Raw genomic sequence first — 22263 nt, 5'->3', positions numbered from 1 at the left:
TCTAGATTAGATCTATGTTTCCATAGGCTAAATCTAATTTTCCTGAAAACAAAGGCAAAGGAAACAGAAAAAATGTACAAATTCCTGAGGAGTGTTTTCCTGTCTGAGGTATAAAAAGGCCCATGTTTCAAAATGAAAAACATAATCATCATTTAAGACTGCTCCATAAAAAGACAAGCACTATTTATATAGGCAGCCCTGGCAAAATGAGGTTATGATCATGTATCGTGACACAAATATCCTAGGAATAATCAAAACAGGAAAGGTTCATATATGCACCTTCCATACTAAACTAGTATGATCTCATGAGAACAGTGCTTGTGTAGGCACCTATTATTTGACTGTCCTGGCTGGCATGGGTCACAGGTTACTCAGCAACAGAAGCAATGCCTTCTAATTACATTTAATTCTGCCCTTTAAACCAAAACTATATTGTAAACTTTTAGGTACAGAGTGAGACAGGGAAAATATGATGTGCTTTAAAAACCTGCCCCATGGAACCACAAGATTTTAATGTGCAAAGATTTTAAAGCATTTATAACATTTAGAAGAAAAAAAAACTCAACGGAACAATCTATTTAAGAAAATTTTTTAATCTTTCTTACTTTCTAGTAGCCATTTTCTCTTTTGTCTGTTTAAATTCTAAACCAGCAATACAATTTACCCTGTAGACTTCTTGCCTGGAAGAAAAAAAAAGTCAAGGAAAAATCTTGGAAAAGAAAAGCTTGAGAAGGTACCCTTATTCTAAATAGGCTGTATTATTATTGCTTAATTAAGATAATGAAACACTCGGCGTTGGAGGAGCAGAGGCTGGCAGTTTACACTTGGCATTTCCTCTCAGATTTTGTTCTTCCTGCACATGACGTGCCCCCTTGTGGGGAGAGGTTCAGGCCCACAAACCACTGGCCTTCATGACAGGTTTTTATTAGGCAAAAGAGACAGTTGTCACAAAACAGGTTTTTGTTTCCAAATTTCTCACTTTTCAGTCCCTCCTTAGATGTGTGGGGCTTGGTGTACTCTGCATGGATCTCTCCTGTGGGTTGTGGGGAGAATGAAGGAAAGCAGCAAGCTGTAAGGCTCCTGAAGAGATGACACCAGGTGACTAACACACTAATAAGAGTGTGGAACTGGTTCCTTCAGCCGTGTCAAAGATGTAAGTTTTAGCACCCTCATGGAGCAGAGGAAAACTGCCTTAAAGAAAGCACGGCATGAAAGTTAGCTTGTGATAAGAGGACACAATTCCCTGGATATAAAGGATATCCTACAAGCCACAGGCATGATTGCTGTAGCAATCTCTGCACTGAATTATTGGCAGGCTCTTAACTCATACTATGGTAACACTGAAATAGTTCTGAAAATATCTTCAGGGTCATCTTAAAAGCCTTTTTGTCCTTTCCTGTAAAATTGATCTGGCCATCACAACCACAATGCAGTTACCTGTATGCTGTCCTTGCCCATACCTTGAATTTATTTATTAAAAATAGTCACTTCAAAATGCCAAAAATTCAGGTAATGTGGATCATAAACATCCACTTAACACGTTATTATCATGACAGATCTTCAAGTAGTGTAGCAACTCCACTGGAGTTATGAAAACCGAGGCTATTATATTGCATTCAGTGTGAACACAGGGTGAGGAATACCAAACAATGATACCTTGTGATTATTGAACACAGGGTGATAGTCTTCTTCCTCCCTTCAATATAAAAAGCATATTAATTTTCACATATAAGAGGTAAGCAAATGAACTGTTTCCCCAAAACAGGTAGTAGGCTGATGAAACAAACAAATGATCTTTTGTTAGAAGAACAAGATAAAATACAAGCACATTAAAGCACAGAGTCTGGTAAAGTGACAGGAGGCTGCTCCACTCTGCTACAGAGAGGACAGAGAAAGGGCACCCAAAGTGCAACATAAATGGACAGGAAGGAAGATGGCAAGGAAAGAGAAGGGAGGAAGCATGTGCTAACAATGCTTCTATCTGAGATATTAGTGTAAGATATGACAAAATAAACATGGTAATTTCTAGATTTGCATGACATGCTATAATCTCTCTTGCAGCAGGTTCTTTCTGTCTCGAATTCCGGTACCCCAAGATCCTCCCCTAGAAAACTATTCATCACTTCTGAGAGACAGGGTTATTCTACACTAGTTTGTTCCTTATACCTCAGTACACCCCAAAGTCCTGCTTCTTATCACTGTGGATACATCTGTCTGCTTTGTTGCTCCAGACATAAACAAACTGGAATTGGAGTATGTAGTAATCTGGGTGCTGACCCTCAGCACTCTACGATGATATTCTCTTCACTGGTGTGGTATCTTCTCTTGAAATGAGAAACTACACAGAACATCAAATAAAACTTGAAATATGAGTGAGTTGTCTTGAGACAGTAGACATGCTTCTGACTTTGTGATTTCTATTTCCTTTCAGTTCCAAGTAAGAGGATTCAGCACTTGAAATACCTGAGAACTGTAAAAGCATTGCAATGTTCATGTTTGTTGCAGTTGACTAGCGAAATCAAAATTTTAAAGTCAGTTCTTGGAAAGATTCTGCCCTCTGCTCTCTTGTTCAACTATTACATAACCAATTGTACACAAATGGTATTAGCTTTGTGTCAGAAATAAATTTGGGTAGAATCTCAAGCCTTCCACTGAATCATCTCTGCAAAGATGGCCCATCTTTTCAGCAAGAAGTAGCCTACAGAAAGCAAAAGAAGATGTCCTGTATTACTTGAGGACAACATGATAACCAAAGTATTAAACACAACAATTATTACAACAATTATTATTATTTACCTTTCTTTGGCTAAGAGAACAGACATCCCCACCAGCTTAGCAAACTCATCAGCTGTGAGAGAACCCTTTTCAGATACCTATCAAAAACCAAATAAACAAATGAACAAATTATGGCATTAAAAGAAAAATGAAGTTTTCTCATCTACTGAATCAGATCTAGCCTTGAGAAGTGATAAATTGCTAGCAAATTCCTTGAGAAGAAAATCAGACTGTTTGCATTTTTAAAAAGTACAACTAATTATGACTATTTCCCCTTAAAAACATCTCTTCTGTGTCCTGGGAAAACTGCGAAGTATAAAAAAGGAAAAGAGAAAAGAGTTAAATCTGTAAAATAATCATATGGTACCCTTTGGATTTTTTTTAAAAGATGCCTTGCGACCAAATGAACTGAAAAATTAGAATAGGTCAGACAGCAGAACAGAGTCTCCATCAGTATTTACACAGCAGAACTATTTCAAGTGACTCTGCAAACACTGAAGCCTAAATGAGGAAATAAAAGACCCGTTCAAGGCAACTTATCAATGTAGAAATGTAAGTCATCTCAGGTGAAGGAGAAGAATTTGAGTTTTATGGCATTTAAAATATGCCATAAATACAGGAAAATCCCCAAACCTTAGTACTTCACATGCTTTTATGGCATACTGGAGGAATAACTAAAAGCCACCATCACATTCAGCTGACACAAAAGACAAGTTCACTTCTGGGACTCAAAACTTTGGCCCTTTTGTCTCAACCATGCTACTTAATAAAATGAAACCTTCTCACACACGTTGGACATGTGGATGTTTAAAATACTAGATAAATACTACATATGAAGTTTAGACTTATTATGCATTGAATTTCCCAGATAAACATGCTTTATTCTCTAGAAGTTAATAATTCTTCCATTTCTCCATTGCTTTAGATTCAAGCAAAGCTGCAAATCCGGATGTAGTTGCCATTTCCTGCTTCCCACATAACTGGGTGGGGAGGGGTCTATTCTGCATCATTCTCAGCCGTAGTCCTTTTACAGAAACTCAGATTAAATTAGTCCTAACATGAGATTTTCAGAAGTTAAGAGATCAAATCTGAGTAGCAGACGTCAGTGATTAATTATCTTTCCTTCCCAAACCACTATGCTCATCAAGGGTGACTCTGGATTCCTTTGATGTTCCTGTCATTTCCTGTCTTCACCACCCATTCAAAACCACATCTCCCTCCTGCCTGAAATCCTATGGCTTCCTTTGACTTCTCAGAACTCAATGTATAATGTGCAGTAACATTAAAGTATGGGGTGCTTTTGGCCACAGGTCTGATCTCATCTTCCCTTCCCCATACAACCTTGTCTTCCTCAGTTGAAGCCTCTCCCTTCCACTCTTCTAAGGAGCCAAAGTCTAATATTATGAAAATAAAAGAAAAAAGGCACTTTTTTTCAATGGTAATAAATCCACCATCTGCTACTTTTTGCAGTTCACCTCCTCGGTTATCAAGAAATATTTTTCCTTTCTTTTCAAAGACATAAGCACTCTTACCGAAGACAAAAAATTCATAAGAAACCAAAAATAATCAGACAAAGCACTAAAATGGTCTTGGTATTTTTCTATAAATTTAAGAAAATAAACTGAAAATACTAACACATATTAAAAAACATAAGCATTTTAGATCATTGTTGATTTATAATGGAATCTTTTAAATGACTATAAACATTTATCTTACCTAAAAATCTTTCTGATGAACAAAAGCTGTATGGTAACAACCATGCAAAATGCACTGAGCAGTTTACCTTGTGTCAAGTGAGGAGGTGCCTCTACTTTTTCTCAGCTGTCCCCTCTTTGACGTCTAACTTTGGATACACTGGATCAGCCTTTTCTCAAATGTATGAAAATCAAAAAACTACATTCCATTCAGAAAAACAAGTAAAAATGTAGCAAATAATGGCATAACAGGACTGTAAAATGTCCAGAAGCAGCAAGACCACAAAGGCTTATGACACTGAACAATTCACGCTATCTTTTTCCCTGATGAAGCTGGCTTAATTCTACACACACTATTCTCCAACTGAATGCTCCTCACAGCAGCAAACTCATACTGTTCTATGAAATAAACCCAAACCAAACAACTGCCTATCTCAACATTTAAGAGCTGTTTCCACTGCCTTCAAGCAGTACAGTGTCTGAAGTCCACTTCTGTTAAATTAGGTGCTCAATAAATGCCATGAATTTCAGCCTACAGTGCAAAAGATTTGGAGGAAGGCTGAAGGTTAATGAAGTTTGAAGAGATAGAAAAGTGATTTATTCCTTAAAGAAAAAGTAATGACTAAGATTATTGCCTGCACAGAACTTTGAAGATGAGAAGTGCTATTTAAATATTTCTCTTAGAAGATATGAAGTGGAATGCTTTGCATCCTGAAATCTCAAGAGGAAATCCCACACCTCAAGTTTTTTACCTAATATGTTTAAATTTCCCTAGCTTGGTCAGAACGCTGAAGGAAATGAAGTACACTTACTGTCTCTAAAGCAGCAGCTACCATTTCCTCTTCGTTATGAGACTGGAGTTCAATCACCATTACCCCACTATCAAATATCCGAAGCCTAAAATCAAAAACAGAGAGGCAAAGTAACTAAGAACCCTGTGTGCATCACTTATGGTCACATCTCTAATGCATCCACATCTATAACCACATGACAAAAGGGGAAAAAAGTCATCCCAAACCCAAACAAGCTCCCTAAAATGAACTTAAGCTTAACAGCATATTCAAAATCTGAAAAGAGCAGGGCATGTGTCTGGTCTTAAACCCTTTTCCAGTCTGAAAAATTTGTAAGTGAAAAAATAACATTTTCCTAGCTAAAAATTAATGTTTTAATGTAGAGTAGATGTTGGTGCAAATGGCAGCAGCTCTTGAGCAAAGAATGACTTTGTTAAAAATACCCACAACAACCACAAAAAAAATCTACTTCAAGTAAAATATTAAATCATTATGGTCTGACCTGTGAGTTCCATACTTTATAAATAAATTTGTAATGCTCTTACCTTAGTGGCAATTTCAGTGATTCCAGCATTTTACAAGCATTTACTAAATCTTCTGGTGACAGCAACTATTAAAATAGTAAAAGATATTTATTCACAGCTTGCATTTCATGTGTATAATATAACATCAAAACAAAGTTTTAGTAGCTGCAGCTATAAAATACACAAGGCTACACTTATTGTTAATTCTTTCTCCTTTCTATTGTGCAGCCTATTTTCTTGGCTTCTATGATCCTTTCTGTTCCCTTACTATGTATTCTATAATAATCCTTCTCATCTTGTTTACAGAAAGAATTGCTGTATTTTGTTAAAAAAATTCCCAGAACATTCACCATTCTTTAGTGGTCTCTGACCTTTTTGTTTCCAGGTAAGAATGGATTTTCTCTTTTACATGGTATCATATAAAGCAGTATACATTACAACAACTTGTAAAGGATGCATAAGTATTATAAGGAAGAATGAGAAAGGTGAAAGGTAAAAGCCCTCTAATTTTAATAAAGAGCTGATCACATCATGTTGCAAACAAGTAGAATGAGCAATTGGTAGGGAACATTTTTACCCTTTTCAATTTCATTATGACTCAAGTCCTGTTATTACATACTGACCCAAAGGAGTGTCTCACCTCTAGCCCTCGAGCACGATTCACCAGGCAGTACACTTCCGTAAGAGACATGATCCCCCCTCTCTCCTGTGTTAATAAGCACAGGACTGGTAAGAGAAACAGCATTAACCCAGTAAAAACAGCACCTCGACTTGCAGGTGGCTGATTAAACAGGTGAAACAGAGAGGATAAATGATGGGCCCAAATGGGGAAAACCAAAGAGGTTAAGTTGTATCTTTCACACATCATCAAAATGCAAAATAGTGACACTACAGCCAAGTTCTGTGAATTACTTCCATTTTAAGGCAGAGAATAAATCACAGGAACAAAGAATTTCAATATATTAAATCTATCAATCAATTTACCATTTCTACTTGTCAGACAAACTCAATGTTCCATTCTGAACAGAGTAGGTAGCACACACCTTTCACAAAAATACTGTAGCATATATGCTTTTTAGTAGGAGCATAGCATTATAAATTGCAACATGAAATTTGATTTTTTTTGGTGAGAAACCTGTAATCTGTAATAGCTTAAGAAAAATTAAAACTTACTAAGACATAAGAGATATTACTAAGGGCTGGTAATCTATTTAATAATTGTGTCCTATATTTGCAAAATATGTAAATTTTAGGCAGTATAAAAATACTTATTACTTATATTTTCAGTCAGTGTCATTTCACTCTTTCTTTTAAAAAAGAAACATTCTGCAGCAAGGGATGAATACAGGGCTGTTCAGGTAGGAGAAAAAACACTTAAACAGTTTTCTAAATTTCATCAACATTTTGCAAATTAGAAGTTGACTGCATTAGTCCAAAGAAAAATTTGTACTTACATTTAAACTTCTTTTATTCAAAAAGATAATAAATATTCTTCCCATAAATATTGAATAGGAGGCTGTGATGCTAAATCTGGTTTAAAAAGAGGCAGAGTACTACAGCCAAAACACACATTGAAATTCAGCAACACATGCAAAATGCAGGTGCATGATGTGATGCTTTACCTCTAAGGGTGTCTGCAGGATTCCAGCCAGTTGCTTTGCCAGTTGCATGTGGTACTGTGTACCAGATCCATATGTTTCCCTCGTTACTGGATTAGCTATACCCATACTCAATAAATAGGACTTGAACCTAATGGTCTGAACAAGCAAACAAACAAATAAATTTAGAAGTACATCAACTAATGAGTGATTCTGGTTTGTAAAAATCTTTGATTTTATTAGTATAACACAGTTTTGGTGAATAAATCCTTCAGTTTTCTCCCAATAATGACAATTACTAGGCAAAGAGAAGGCAAGACTTAGCACCATTTATTTTTGACTAGCACAGGTAAAAAAATAGAAAAAATTATATAAAAGCTGTAAAATAATTGCTTTTAAAAAGGGTTAAAAGAAAAATTATCAGTAAGCAAGTTAACACTTGCTTAAAAAATCAACACTAAGTAAACTCTACACCAAATATAAGACTAAACACAACAAAACCAACCAGCAAGGATTCTTATTAACATTACATTATTAAACAGATAACTTTTTGCTTTTCATAGGAACATTTCTGTAGAATTTAAAAACAAAATTAATTTACCTCATCCTCAGTGATGTCACCTTGTTTTTCTTTAATCTTGTTAGCTATTGACTTGGATAATTCCACCATTTCCTTAGCCTATCAAGAAGGACACACAAGACAGACAGGTAAGTCAACTTTCAGCTCAAGAGAGAAAAGAGTGCTTTAAAGTGAGAAAACAAGTGTAAGTCTGCTTGGCCAAGTGACACATGCCATCCATACATACCTTCTCCATTAGTTTGCTAAGGTCCTCAAAAGCCTGAAATTAAAAGCAGACAATGCAGATCAGTAAAATTACAGCATTCAGTTTTAGGGACACAGAGAGCTGCCTTTATTCACCTACCCCAGCTATTCATAAGAGCTGCTACCCCTTTAGATGAGTATGTTACAACATGAGATACCATACCTTATTTGTTGATACAACTATTTTACACCATGTCTTATAATTAAAATAAACAACAAAGAATGAGGAAGAGACTCAAACAATCACATACTTTTCCAGTATACGAACAGAATTTCATTATGATTATGATGTCCATGTGATAGGAAGGGAAAATGAGATACTGAGTCCCAGAAAAGATTAAACTGTTCAAGTTTATTATGCTCTCTGTACGGTGGGGGAAGCTTTCCAGGTGGTGATGATAGGTTTTATTCCAACAATTAACCCTCACTCAAGGAGATTTGTTGTTTCTGGCTAGCTGCAAGACAGCTGTAAAGCTACAGATGTACTTCTCCTGACAAGACAACTTTACTTTCATCACTGAATGTCACTTAGCAAGAAACACTCATTTCAAATGAGCAAGGAAGAGGATATCTGAAGGACAAAACCTCTGAAATGTGTGGCAATGTCTCTTCATTTAAGTATTCCAATAAAATGCTATGGTCTCAAATACAACAACTCTAAAACAACCCACAAAGGGTTTTTAGACTTAAATAAATCATACTTTAAAATCAGCTGAAGGTATATTGTAATTCCAAACTTTTAGTAATGATAAACTAACATTGAAAAATTAAAAAAAAAGAGCAAAAAGCAAAAAAAAAAAGCTAGCAACTCCATTAATGCAACTATATTAAAAAGCAAAACTCTATTTTCTCCCACCCTCATCAATGCACATTCAGCCTCCTTACTTCTCAAATACATCACAACATGCCCAGGTAGTCAACTTTTTTCAAACAACCTTTTTTGAACAACTGGTGTGAGAAAAATTCCTGAACTTTTTCATCTGAAGTTTTCCTGACAGCAGCACCCAAGACCTCCAGCCACAAGTGAAGAAGATTCAGTTACACTGTCAAATGGTCAGAGATATCTTGCCTACAGCTTCTAGTCACTGACTTTGAGTCATTTCTGGGTTACTCTGACTAATCCCCCACCAGAAAAATGCACTTTAGCAGTGTTTTTGCAGGAAGACCCCATTGTTCCCATCTACATTTAGGTGCCTTATATAGAAACTTATTGGTCAGAGATTCATTGTGCAAAGAACAAAAAGGAGATAGAAAGGGACAGGGTTTGCTTTTTCACCTCCTGAGAGTGCCAGTGTTTCTGCACTGACTCGACAAGTTTAGTGTCTCCTAACAGTTGGTACCTGAGTTAGTTGTCCAAAATTAAGTGATCCACAGGACCACTTAAAAAAGGGAAAAAAAATATACCACTGTATAACAATACCATACCACTCAGAAAACAATGCTTCTCTTTTGAATTCTTCTTACTCCCTAATCTGCCAAATAGAATAATTCACAATAGATTTCCCAATCTCTAGTGTAAATCAAAGTCCTGCTATTCTACTTGTATATGATATCAAGAAGAAGTTTTCTGACTGGGCCTTTCTCAGCTTATTTCTAATCTCTATACCTGCATGAAAACAACATTCATCAAAAGAACCCCAGATTTAGCTAAATAAACAGTATGCTGTGTCTAACTCCTCCTCTGCCTGACTCACCCAGGGCAGGCCTGGAAACAAAGGGGAATGTGCACACACCTAACAGGAACTTCCTCAGATAAACAAAAGGCTAAAGAACTGGATTCTTATCAGCACTGAACAGCAGATGCAGGAAGCCTTTTCCTGGAAGCCAGGGCACCATTTTTTAAATTAAGTCATTTATAACATTTAAAGCTGGAGGAAGGCAGGATTTTACAAGTCATGGTTTTCCTCTGGTCATACACAATGTATACATGGATTTCTTTTACTCTCTGACAAAGCTGCTAAAGGAAAAAATAAGCAGACAATGCCTTTTGAACTATATACACATACATGAAGCCACAATACCTTTTCAACTACACACAAAACTTCATTCATTACGTTCCTCATAGACAGAAACAAAAAAAGTTTAATGCTCCCAGTATCTGAAAGAGCATGTGGCCCACAAAGGCACTTTAATTTTTCTAAGTATTAGAGCAGGGAATGCCTTTTTCTTGCGGCACACTGGATCCCATAAAGCTTTGCCAGAAGAACACATCTGCTGCACATAGTTTATAAGTACTTTTGTATCAATCTCTACTACCAAGACAGAATCAGACTAGTTTTGAGGGTATTGCTCTAAGGTATATATGAAGAAATTAAATGCCTCTGCTGTCCCTTAGTATTGATATCTGGAATTCAACTATTGTGCTGGTTCTATGGAATAGGATGGTCTCCATCTAGCCCAGGTATTTTGCAAAATACTTGTAATATCTTGTTGATGCCTGGACTGCAAATCATTTTACTGTAACTATAAGTCTAAATGTAACATCTAAAAGCCTGACTATAAGAGGAAAATCTGGTTTCATCACAGTTATGTGCAGACACTTAAATTGGCATATTCTGCTTAATGTATATTCAATTTTCAAATGAAACCAAAATTAGTTTAATAAATACACACTGTTAGTTTCAAAGAACAATGTTCTTGAAAGGAATTGTTTAAATGAAGTACCTTTACATATATTGATAAGCCAGTTGAACAAAATAAATAACTGTAAACTGTACATTCTTAATAATTTCAGACTTTTCAACAAAAACAATAAATAGTCTCAGCCATCCCTAAAAGAAAGTGTGAATGAATGTAAATAGTTCAGACGGGTGGCTGACCTTGAAACTTCAAAAGTACCTACCTCGGAAATGTTTTTGTCAGTCTCTTTTCTTTTTTCTTCTAATTTCCTTTCAATACCTACAATTCCTACAGCCCTTATTCTTCCTGCCTGAAAAAACCAAAAATAACAAAAAAGAAACCAGGAAAGAGTCAAAATAGGAAATGCTAAATTTTCTCATTTGCCTCACTGTGAAAATCAGAGGACCAGAAATATTCCCCCAAACAGCAGATACCATTCATACACTATTTCATGCATTTCTTAACAGTAATTTTTAAACAACTGTAAAAAAACAATAAACAAGACATGTAAACCATGTATGAATTAGCTGTACTAGACAAATAATGATACTGATAGCATACTGAAGCTATTAATATGCCTTAATATCCACACTGAGTATTCCAGCTCATCTCAGTTCTAGCCTCTCAAGCCCATGTGAACATCCATACTAGAGCTGTGGAAATGCCTGAGTATACTACTTCAAAAAGCCTGAAGAAACAGAAACATAGAAACACAGTGCTAAGTGCAGTCTAATTTACCTTCCTCAGAGGTATTAGGATGTGGGCGATGGTGAAACTTCCACCAGATGCCAAATGTGATCTAGAAAGGCTGATACCTAAGTGACAGCAGCGTCAGGCCTCTCATCTCTGACTGCAAAACTTAGCACTGGTGTTAATGAGCTGCTCTGACTTAAGTGAGGTAAGGTGCTTTGATTTGATTCTTCATGTATTACTCCAAATGCAGCTGTGCTTAGAGGCACTACATTTACCAAAGGGGGCAAACAGGATTTCATGTTGAACAATCTTTAAATCATCCTATTTCACTCATATGAAATACTGTATGTTCATATATTCAGTACATTGATCTATAGAAACAACACCTACACGTTTATCAGAGTTTATAACCTAGAAATATGAAGGCAGATAAAGGATATCTAACATATGACACTCTCCCTAACAACTGTCCATTTAGAATACACATTTAAATCAAACATATATCGGTTTCAAAGAGTATAAAAGTGATATGTTATACATTTAACTTTCAGCCACACAAAAAAAACAAAAAAAACCAACAGGAATCACAATTAGGACAAAAGATTTTCCAGGATCATTTGACCTCGCATGCTGAATAAAAGTATATGCAAATAAATACTGTATTTGCACAATTATGTGTGTGTGTGTCTAACTAAAACAAAAAAAGGAGCTCATTACCTAAGCACACTCAAGAAAGAAAGGCTACTGTGTTCTATCAGGTGAAAAATGCAAAGAAGAAACTAATTTATGCCAGTGAAAAAAAGGCAGACTAAAGCTGAATTCCTGCACATGCCCATGATGTTGATTAGTCACATGCTGGATGCGGTATATGGCAGTGGCAAGAAGTGGCAATAAGAGATGACACACAGATCCTGTTCAGAAGCTCTGCACATACCTGTGAATCCTTGTTAACTTGCATGGCCTGACCAGTGGGCATGCTCTCCCATCTCCTTTGTGTGATTTCTTCTGATAATCGTCTGTAGAACTGCAAACATTAAAGAGTGACAACAGGTGCTTCATGAACTGTGCAGAGTACATCTGTGTATTTTTAGCATCTTGGTGATGAAATAAACATCACAAATTGCGGAGACAAAGCATGATAACACCTACACAACCATGGTACAGAACTCGTTTATATGGAAATTCTTAAAGTCCAGTCTTCTAAAGTATTCACATTAGAAGAGAAGCCATGTAGTCACTAAGTACTTCTATTGCAAAGTATTTCTTCAGATATTCAAAATGTCTCAAACCACATTAAATGTTGAGGTATACTCAAAGGCATGTTTTTAAAGGAAGGAAAGCTGAGCTATCCAATTGCTATTGATCTGCTATTTCAACAATATAAAAACAACCACACAGATCAATTACACTGATTTGTTTATTGCTAATACCAGAAGGTGGCATTAGTTAACACTAACCCACTGACCAATATCCACCCTTTTCATTGTTCAGGTTCACTGGAAACCATTCTGAAGTCATAAAGAAAGGCTGGGGTTTAATTGGTGGGCTAGGCAACCAGTAAGGACAGTAAGTTTGATTTTTCAGACACAACATTAAAATAAATATGATTATGATTACGAGAAACACACATTTAGACTATGCATAAATCTATAGTCATCATAATCTGAAAACTGGTCACAAAGAAATGAAAGTGAGTCTGATCAAGCACATGCATTTTTACATTTCTAACTAATCTGAGTTGCAAATCTGATTTTCTGCAGTGAACAGGTACAGCTTTTTCCACAGTCCAAAGTTAAAGTTCTCAGTCTCATCAAACGAGAATCTTCCACTGTGAAATTTCTTTACAGAGCACATTTTCTTTGGTTTTAAGGATAACCTTTCTTTTAAGACTATATTATATTTTCAAACCTTTGAGATTTGGTGTATGTTAAAAAAAATTATACAGTGTAAAATGAACAAAAGTTCTGATGCAACAAAAGGTGTTCAGCAATAAAAATAGAGAGATAAGTAGGAATAAATTGTATGATTCTTGTTCAATAGAGGATTAGGTACAAAGAAACATCTTTTACTCTGTTAAACATTTTACAGATTTCAGAGATGTCATTTTGGAAAATCCTGTGTTCAATTCAGTAGATTAAGAAGGAAGTATAAGATTATATTAAAACCTTTAAAAGTAAGGACTAGACTACTAATGCCTCTTGACATTTTTGGAACTCTATTTGCAGTATTTAATGAAGTACAGAACATGGGAGGATCACAGTGTTTGTTTCCCAAAAGGATGTATTGAAAAAGCTCCACCTCAAAAGTAAACCTGGAAAGATCATGGGACATTATCACTAACAGAGCAAGAGGAGAAAAGCATGTCCAAAGACCTGTTTGTGCTTGGCATCCGTGGTACAAGACTTACCTCAATCTGCCCATGTTCTTTGAAAGAAAGTTTGATGTAGGAATATTTGCTGCTTTGGAATGGACCAGGCTCTTTGTTTGAAGAAGCAGGATGAAGATGAACTACTATTTTAGCACTAAGGAAAGGGTAAAGAAAAGAGAAGATACTTCTGTAATATCTAAATAAACTATTTCTGCATCTAAGTTTACCATTTCATAAAAATCTCTATTAACTGTCTCACATAAGAGCTAAAGATCATCAAAGAATGCTTTATATTTATGCATCAACATTTAAATATTTTGATGAAGTAGATCTTGCATAAAAAACTACAATAGGCTCTAAAGCAGAAACATTTTACAAATTTAAAATGTACCTGCCATCAATTCTTAAGAAATTAACATAACAAATTTTACTATTTCAAGCAATGATTTCCAAAAAACCTTTTAGTTAGGATAAAAACTGATTGTCAAGTTGTCATTTAATTTGGCAGTAGTCACTGCAGGTCAAAAGCCAAACAGCACCAACTTTGACATAGGAAAACAAAAGGTCTCAATATTATGTGTAACCTATTCCACTTCTATATGTCATTTGTGGACACTTGTGTGTGAACTTACCCAAAACCAACATTCAAAGCCAACATGCATGAAAAAAATAGTCTAAAAGGACACCTACTACCAAAACAAACCTTGGGAGAGCATGATTTTAGGAAAATTAACAGACTGCGATCACAACATGACTAGTTGACAAGTCCTCCATTCCCATCTCATTTTACTGATAATCTTTGCATTGGTCTTTATTTACTTCTCCAACATCAGTGAACGAACTGATTTCTTCTGAATACTTCCAGCATATTACCCTACCAGTTTGACTGTAGGCTGCAAGCAGTTGTTAATTGTGCATATATTTCTCCAACCAAAGTTTTTTCCCTCTTTAGAAATTTAAAATCATAGAGTCATTTCTGTTGGAAAAGACCTCTAAAATCATCAGTAGTGACTACGTGACAGTTACTTAACAAATCACATCAATCATGACTCTCCTACACATTTGACCTCAATGGTCCTTGTAACTGTCATTATGGAAACTTAAGACTGCAAACAGAACCTACCATGAATTAACCTAGAATACTGTATACCTCAAACATGCATGTGAAAGGATCCATCTGAAAAAGACAATGAAGATGGCCATACCTCTTTCCTATCCCAGCTGCTTGCTCTTCAATAAATACAATCTGAGAGAGAGGTACAGCAATGCAGCACTCCTGGAACAAACACCACAAACATGGGTGAATTAAACCACATCTTGTCTATTCACTCTCTAAACCCAAGTGTTCTCCTTCCTCATTTCACAAACAGTATGGATATCTACAGATGCTGTCTGAAGCACTCGATGTGAAGTATGATGGTAACAACAGAAACAATGTATTGCAGTGGAATATATGTAAAAAATAACACAAAATTTAAACTGTGTTCTAGTTAATTAAAAAACCTCAACAAACTTAAGTGTCAGTGTGGCAACCTCAAAAACCTCAAGCTCAGAAGGGAATTTAACAAATCTTTAGATCCAAAGTAAAAATTTAAACACTAAATTTTCTACATTACTGCACCTTATCTCTGTAGGTGCACAATACTCACAAGGCTCTTGACATTTTTTACATTAATGTTACTGTGGAAGCTACAAAAATATCCAGACCCACTATTCTTTTTAAATGCTGAATATCTAAAGTCTGCACTATTGTCTGAATAGAACAGGAATTTTTTCATCCATCCTACAGTGAAGGACTTAATTCAGCAGTTGCTTCATCTCACCACATATTTATTGGACTGTGCTTTTAACAAAACAAAACATGCATTTGAGACAGAAATCGCTACAGGAATGATTCAAAAGATCAACTAAGGTGCCTAGTCTTGTTTTGGTAAACATCCTCTGAGGAACATCATCTCCCACACAAAACTTTGGTGATTGACACAGTCACACAGAATGCAGGAAACACAGGTTGCATTCCCTCTCTGAACTTCTCTCTTCCACCTGCCACTGCCTAGCACCAGTTTAAAACAGACACTGTTACAGGGCCCTCTCAATCCCTGCTACCCAAATTGTTCCTTTTTGTATGGAGTAATTAAATACCCATTAAATTTGAGAGCAGGGAAGTATACATGCAGGAACTCCAGCTAATAAATAAATTTCTTATTGGGAAAAAACCTGGGTTGTACTTCCTTTTCTAAAAACTCTTAATGCAAGCTATCTAGGTTCTTCTACAACTAGTTTCTAAAGCCATTACAAACAGTTAATATTTGTAAAACAGACACAAAGTTCTGGACACTTTAAAAGATAGGCAGTATGATAATTCTGTTCAAAAAACAAGGTTTTGAAAATGACAAAAAGAGTTCAACTATATATAGTATGTGCACTGTCAAAGTGACTGATTTGTTTAGTTCCAAGATAGAAAGTTACAAACTTATTTTAAGTACAAAGACTTAGAATCGCCCCTTCCTGATCAGAGAAGCTACAGGAAGGGATAAAAAACCAGAAATGTGTTAAATATGCTGTGTGTTTATTTGACTTTTGTCTTCTAATGCTCACATTTTGTCTTTTCATGCTCACATTATGCATGATTTTATCATTTCAAAATTTGTATAAATCTAGCTATGTAACAAACTTCACAGAAATCCTCCCTTTTTTTAAAACACTGTTCAACTGCAGATGGCATGTAAAAACAGCAGCTACAGGACCCAGCTGTTTCTGAAAGGTTTGCTATGTTAACCTAATGACACGTGCCCCATTAATTATTATACATTGCTGACACAATAAGAAGGGGACTCTCTCTACAAATTTATTCTAGGTAAGCTAGAATAATTCTGATGTTAAACCACAGCTGAGATTAGACAACAACTCACTGAGACAACAAACGAGCACCATGCTCCCCATGTCTCAGTACTGAGAGCTTGAAAATTAATCAGCTTTATTTACCCTACTAACAAAGTTAATTACATCTTCCAATCAGAACGGGCAATTTTTGCCCATCTGTGGGTCACATTTCTGCCCCTTCTGTTAATCAAGCCTAAGCTTTTCAGAATCTTTGCTGAGTTAAATTAGTTAAAATAAAATTATTTTTCCTCTTCTCCAAGGTTTTCCTCTGCTGATTTAACAAATTCAATGACCTTGGAATAGTACAAGAAACCACATGGCCTAGGAGCAGATGGAGAAATCGGGGGAGAGACAAATGTAATCTTTTTGCTGGAAAGGAGAGAATGGAGATATATTCAGTTCTAAGACTTGCTGAAGCCATAATGCCCAATGTTACTCCAAGCATGCAAAAAGTCCAAGGGAGAAGATTAGACGCAGTGGTTGTTCCACTACATGCTCAGCTCTCAAAAAGAGATGCTGATGAAGAAATAAAAAGTAATTAACAGTTTTTAAGAATTAAGAATTTAGCACATTATTTCATGTGATAACATGATGACTGTGCAATAAAGCCCCATGTTAATTTATACAGAACAGCTCATGGTCTGGACAATCAAGCCCTAACTTGTGTAAACAGTAACCCCACTGTGGGTAACAGCTCTTTAAACACTTTGGAAAAAAAATGTATTAAAAATAGGTCCACTGGTCCTGCAAACAATCCCTAAAGAAAAAATCATACTGCTCTGCCAAATTAAGAACATCCTTGGTGACATTACCTTCAGGATGCTCTTAGTAGCTCCCTGCTTTGAAGCAAGGATGTGATATTTGCTAGGGATCAGCCTTTGAGCGTGAGAGCTGCTTCAGCAGCCCTTGCACAAAAGCCCAGTGGAATACAATTTGCTTTTGGAAAGTTGTCATCTAAACGTGATCTTTGCTTTCTAAACTTTGGCTTTCAGGGTTAAAATTCTCAATTATTGTGTCCAAAACAAGCATAATCCAACCTGGTCTGAAAAACACTTCTTCATTTACATCTGTGGAGTGGTGCCCATTGTCACACTCTATGCTTAGAGCTTTATGTGTTTGTGGTCTCTTTCTCCTGCTTCCTCTGCATTCCCAGGCTGTGGTTGATGACACAAACAATTCAGCAGCTTTACTACAGTAACAGTTACCACACTGTAGTTCTGGCAGTGCCACGTAACCTGTCCACAGCACTACAGTAAATGTTCTGGCTGATTGAAGGGATGGTTCAGGGCAGGAACAGGCAGCTGTGAGGGCAAGATGTGTGCAAAACAGTATTGTCACCAAACACATCCTATTATCAAAACATGGTCTGGGACTATATGGTGGGGCAACTTGGACTTGAAACCAACAAGGAAGAAAAGGCTTTCCTAAACAAAGAGCATGGGAGAGAGCTTCACATTATCATTTGCCTGACACATTCAACTTCAGTTTAAAACTCAGTGTTTTTTAGTGCATGATGCCAGGCTCTTTTCTCTTTTATTTCTGTGTGGTATAAAAGAAAAACTTACAGGATACATTCCTATCCCTTCTCATCTCTGCATGATAATTTTATTAAAGCAGGACTGGGTGAAAGAACGCTACATAATCTTCTTTTGGCTGAGAGACAAAAAGTGGACTATACTTGCACAGCAAAAGACACACAAAGGCAGGAATAATCCCCTCTCCATGTACAGGCTTTTCATTGCAAGTTACTTGTTGTTTATTACAGAATTTACAACTGAATGACATACACGAGACAAAAACGGGACTTACATGATTCTTCTGATCCCTCCAGATCAGTCTATGTGTGCTCAGCAGTAAAACTCCACTATCAAATTTCACCTGGGCAGGAAAAATATAACAGATCAACAACAAATTGAACCAGTAAGTTACATAAATGCTGGTCTTGGAAACATCACACCTTACCACAACACAGCAATCAGATTTAACAAGCCAGTATTTTGAGAACGCTCCCTTTTTTCCAGAGAACAAAATACATGACGTTTAGGAAATAATGGAGGAAAATAGTATAAAAGGATTAGATGGATAAACACAAACTTCCTTTTTCAAGTGTATAAACTTTACCTCCGGAAATCCTGAGGGATCCTCCCTCCATATACTCTGCAAGATGTACAAAAGTTCTTAAATGTATTTTAAACAGGGCTATTGGCTTTGGAACAACCACTATATGCTGACAAAGAAGGTAGAAGTTATGCAAAAAAAGCAAAGCAACCTAATAAAAAGATGCTGCACACAGTCTGAAATCTTCCATCCTATCAACAGGAATACTGCTTCTATTTGTGTTGCTGTTGAAAAGCTCTTTACTTATCAGACAGCAAACAGTACCTGGAAAATGTGCATTTAGCAAATTGCTTCCTACTTGTAAAACTGGAGGTACATTTTCACAGCTGTTTGTGAGGGTATGCGATTACCATGGTGTGGAAGAATGGAGAGATCAAGAGTCAGTCCGGCAGTGAAGTGAAGCAATAAGCAGGATGGCTCAAGAAAGAGCAGAGGGTCTGTCAGCACCCTGGACGACTCAAGTGCCAATTGTGCGACACGTACCATGCTAAAGCCAGGGCTCAGCTCTGTACAGGAGTGACAGCCCGAGCCATGGGCAGCACTCTGACAGTGACACTGCCTACACACCTCATGCCCATCCTCATCCCATGTCACACACACACATAAGGCCTTTCTCGCAGAATCACAGAATCAATGAAGTTGGAAAAGCCCTCTAAGATCATCGGGTCCAACCAATTGACATCCCCAGGTCAACAAAAGCATGGCCTTGCGTGCCATGTCCAGTCTTTCCTTAAACAGCTCCAGGGACGGTGACTCCACCATCTCCCAAAGCAGTTCATTCCAACATCTAATCACCCTTTCTGTTAAGAAATTCTTCCTAATGGCAAACCTAAACTACCCCTAGCACAGCTTAAGGCTACTTCTTTTCCTGTCACTTGTTGCCTGGGGGAAGAGACCCCGACCTGGCTCCACCCTCCTTTCAGGCAGTAAGAGAGCAATAATGTCCCCCCAAAGCCTGCTCTTCTCCAGGCTAAACAATCCCAGCCCCTTCAGCTGCCCTTCCTAAGCCTGTGCTCCAGCACCTCAGCGTCTGTCCTGAGCTCAGGGGCCCGGAACTAAACACAGGATTTGAGGTGTGGCCTCAGCAGTGCGGAATATGGGGGACAGTCTCTCCTGCTCCTGCTGCTCACACTAGTGCTGACACAGGCCAGGATGCCATTGGCCTTCTCGGCCACCTGGGCACACTGCTGGCTCACGTTCAGCTGCTGTCGGCCAGCACAGCCCCTCGAAGCCTGCAACTCCGCCCTAATCTCGCCACAGAAACAAACCCTGCCAGACCCCGGCGCAGAACGCCCTCCCACACCCCCGATCGATGCTCCGCCTGCATCCCAAGCCCTTCACACGCTCCGTGTCGCGTCCCTCGCCCGACACCGCCCGCACTCGCAGACCTGCCGCCCCGCCTTGCCTGGGGCCCACGGCCGCCTTCTTTACCCTCCTCCCCCGCCCTGGCCGCGCCGCCAGGCCCCGCGCGGGGCGACTCCAGCTCCCGTCACCTTCTCCTCCCCGTCGCTGAGGCGCACGCCGCGCTGCTGGACCACCAGCGTCTCTCCCAGCTCCAGCAGCCCGGTTGTCCACGAGAACCTGTCCATGGCGGCCCTTCCCCTCCCGCACCGGGCCGCGGCCGCCGGGTGCGCAGGGACCGTGTGCGGCTGCCCCACGCCCTCTTGCGGCGGCGCGGGGAGCGGCCGCCATGTTGTCCCGCGGGGAGCGGCCGGGGGGCAGCGCCGCCCGCCATTGGCCAGTTCAAGCCCCGCGGCCGGGCCAATCGGGGCGGCGCCGCGCGGTTCAAACGCTCGTGGCGCGGCGGGCATGGCGGCGCGCGCGGTCCCGCAGCTCCCGGCGAGCCGCAGGTCCGAGCCCGCATTCCGCGGTAAGGCCGGGACACCGGGGACAGGGATACCTAGGGGCACCCAGGGGCGCTGCCGCTCCCCGCCGCGGGCCGCCCGCTCGCCTGCCCGCGCGGGGCTGAGCGTTACCGGCCGCCGTTGCAGGCTCGCGCGTCGCCGCGGCGGGTGCAGGAGAGCCGGTGCGAGAGAGGAGCCGGTCGGTCTCTCCGCAAGGTGGGAGGGGAGGGCAGGCGCTCCAGGCGAGGTCGGAGACCGGGCAGGTCTTGGTAGCAGCGTTTGCTGTTGTGGTCTCAGAGCTTCCGAGCGGGCGTACGCGGCTTCGCTCTCCTTTGGCAGGGCTGGGGCCGGCACGGGCCCCACCCCACCTGTCCCGGGCCCCAGGTAAGACTCCTGGGCTGGAAGCCTTCCCTAGTGACAAGCGGGATGCCCTGGTGTTAAGAGCATCCTCTTGAAAGCAGCAAGCGCGGCGCCGACCTAGACCCGCGCTCTTGTGCTTATTTACTTTCTGAGCGGTTCGGTTTCTGTAAGTTAAAGCGAGGGAGTCGCTTTGGTGCGGCTTTGCGGTTCGTGCGAGGGGCGGTGAGAGCCGTGCTTGAAGCAGAAGGTGCTGGGAAGCTCTGGGATGCGCTTCGAGCTCGCTGCTGAATGAGCTGTGGTAGCTCCTTCAGAAGCAGGGGATGGACACTGCCTTCTGGACGCTTTGTCCAGAGAAGGGCAAGGAGCTGTGGAAGGGTCTGGAGCACAAGCCCTGTGAGGAGCGGCTGAGGGAGCTGGGGGTGTTTAGCCTGGAGAAAAGGAGGCCCAGCAGAGACCTTCCTTCATCGCTCCCTACAACAGCCGGGAAGGAGGGCGGAGCCGGGTGGGGACCGGCCTCTTCTCCCGGGCAACCAGTGACAGGACAAGAGGACACGGTCTGAAGCTGCGCTAGGGGAGGTTTAGGTTGGGCATCGGGAGGAGTTTATTGACGGAAGGGGTGTTTCGGTATGAGACTCGACTGTCCAGGGAGATGGTGGAGTCACTATCCCCTGGAGGGACAGTGACAGCTGTTCCTAGGGCCTTTCCATGATTACTTCGTGATGGTATTGGCACTCCTAGTAGAATTAACACTTGTTCAAATCTCTGAGTGACGGTGGAAGAGAAGGAAATTGTTTTACTGATGTTCAGCTGGTTTCACATGCATGGTGCTTTTCATGTGTGCTGTACTTGCTACTGCCACAAATGAAAAGTGTGCTTACTGAACCACCAGTAACTATGTGAAATATTGGACAGGCACACAGAAGGTAACAGCAAGCCTGACTTATTCATGTTACAAAATTCTGCTTCTTTTAGCTTAATACAGCAAACCAGCCATTTTGTGTAGCTGTGAAGTTACATTCAACCATCCCTTGAATATGTACTTTCTCAAGAAATGTGAGAATGTGTAAGACATTAAGATGTGAAAACATTTTGTAATCCATAGTGTCTATATTTTATAACGTCGTGATGTTTTTCTAGCTGCATTTCCTTCTTGACTAAGGAAGTGTAACATAT

The 22263-nt window shown here is 39.3% G+C and overlaps 2 protein-coding genes and 2 long non-coding RNA genes across 5 annotated transcripts in view; 3 read left to right on the top strand and 1 right to left on the bottom strand.

Moving 5' to 3' along the window:
* LOC111943248 (uncharacterized) overlaps positions 1 to 6169 on the top strand; it is a 14097-nt gene extending 7928 nt beyond the window's left edge. The window contains exon 3 of the long non-coding RNA XR_015284671.1: positions 6091 to 6169. This is a non-coding gene — a long non-coding RNA (uncharacterized LOC111943248). The remainder of the gene's footprint in view (positions 1 to 6090) is intronic.
* VPS36 (vacuolar protein sorting 36 homolog) lies at positions 578 to 20864 on the bottom strand. Of its 2 annotated transcripts, none has more exons than XM_086881420.1 (14): positions 20380 to 20864; positions 18578 to 18646; positions 15091 to 15161; positions 13925 to 14039; positions 12452 to 12541; positions 11048 to 11134; positions 8189 to 8221; positions 7984 to 8061; positions 7407 to 7541; positions 6425 to 6490; positions 5806 to 5870; positions 5282 to 5366; positions 2797 to 2873; positions 578 to 2698 (listed from the first exon to the last, which is right to left on the bottom strand). In XM_086881420.1, exons 1-14 carry the CDS (start codon positions 20695 to 20697, stop codon positions 2605 to 2607), a joined length of 1383 nt encoding a protein of 460 aa, XP_086737546.1. In that variant the 5' UTR covers positions 20698 to 20864; the 3' UTR covers positions 578 to 2604. The 2 variants fall into 2 exon arrangements, with proteins under 2 accessions (XP_086737546.1, XP_086737547.1); XM_086881421.1 differs by having other exon boundaries at positions 578 to 2722; positions 20380 to 20855.
* Positions 8028 to 14125, top strand: LOC147654194 (uncharacterized). Its single transcript, XR_015284672.1, has 3 exons — positions 8028 to 8090; positions 13009 to 13083; positions 13743 to 14125. It is a non-coding gene; the product is annotated as an uncharacterized LOC147654194 (long non-coding RNA).
* The window catches only part of CKAP2 (cytoskeleton associated protein 2), a 10196-nt gene continuing 8778 nt past the window's right edge, over positions 20846 to 22263 (top strand). The window contains exon 1 of the mRNA XM_086881414.1: positions 20846 to 20929. The gene's annotated coding sequence lies outside the window, so the exon portion shown is untranslated. The remainder of the gene's footprint in view (positions 20930 to 22263) is intronic.

The sequence above is a fragment of the Cyanistes caeruleus genome, chromosome 3 (genome assembly GCF_971803275.1).
Source record: "Cyanistes caeruleus chromosome 3, bCyaCae1.hap1.1, whole genome shotgun sequence".
NCBI classification, from domain to species: Eukaryota; Metazoa; Chordata; class Aves; order Passeriformes; family Paridae; genus Cyanistes; species Cyanistes caeruleus.
Note: the sequence above shows the minus strand (reverse complement) of the source record. Positions and strands in the feature narration are given on the sequence as shown.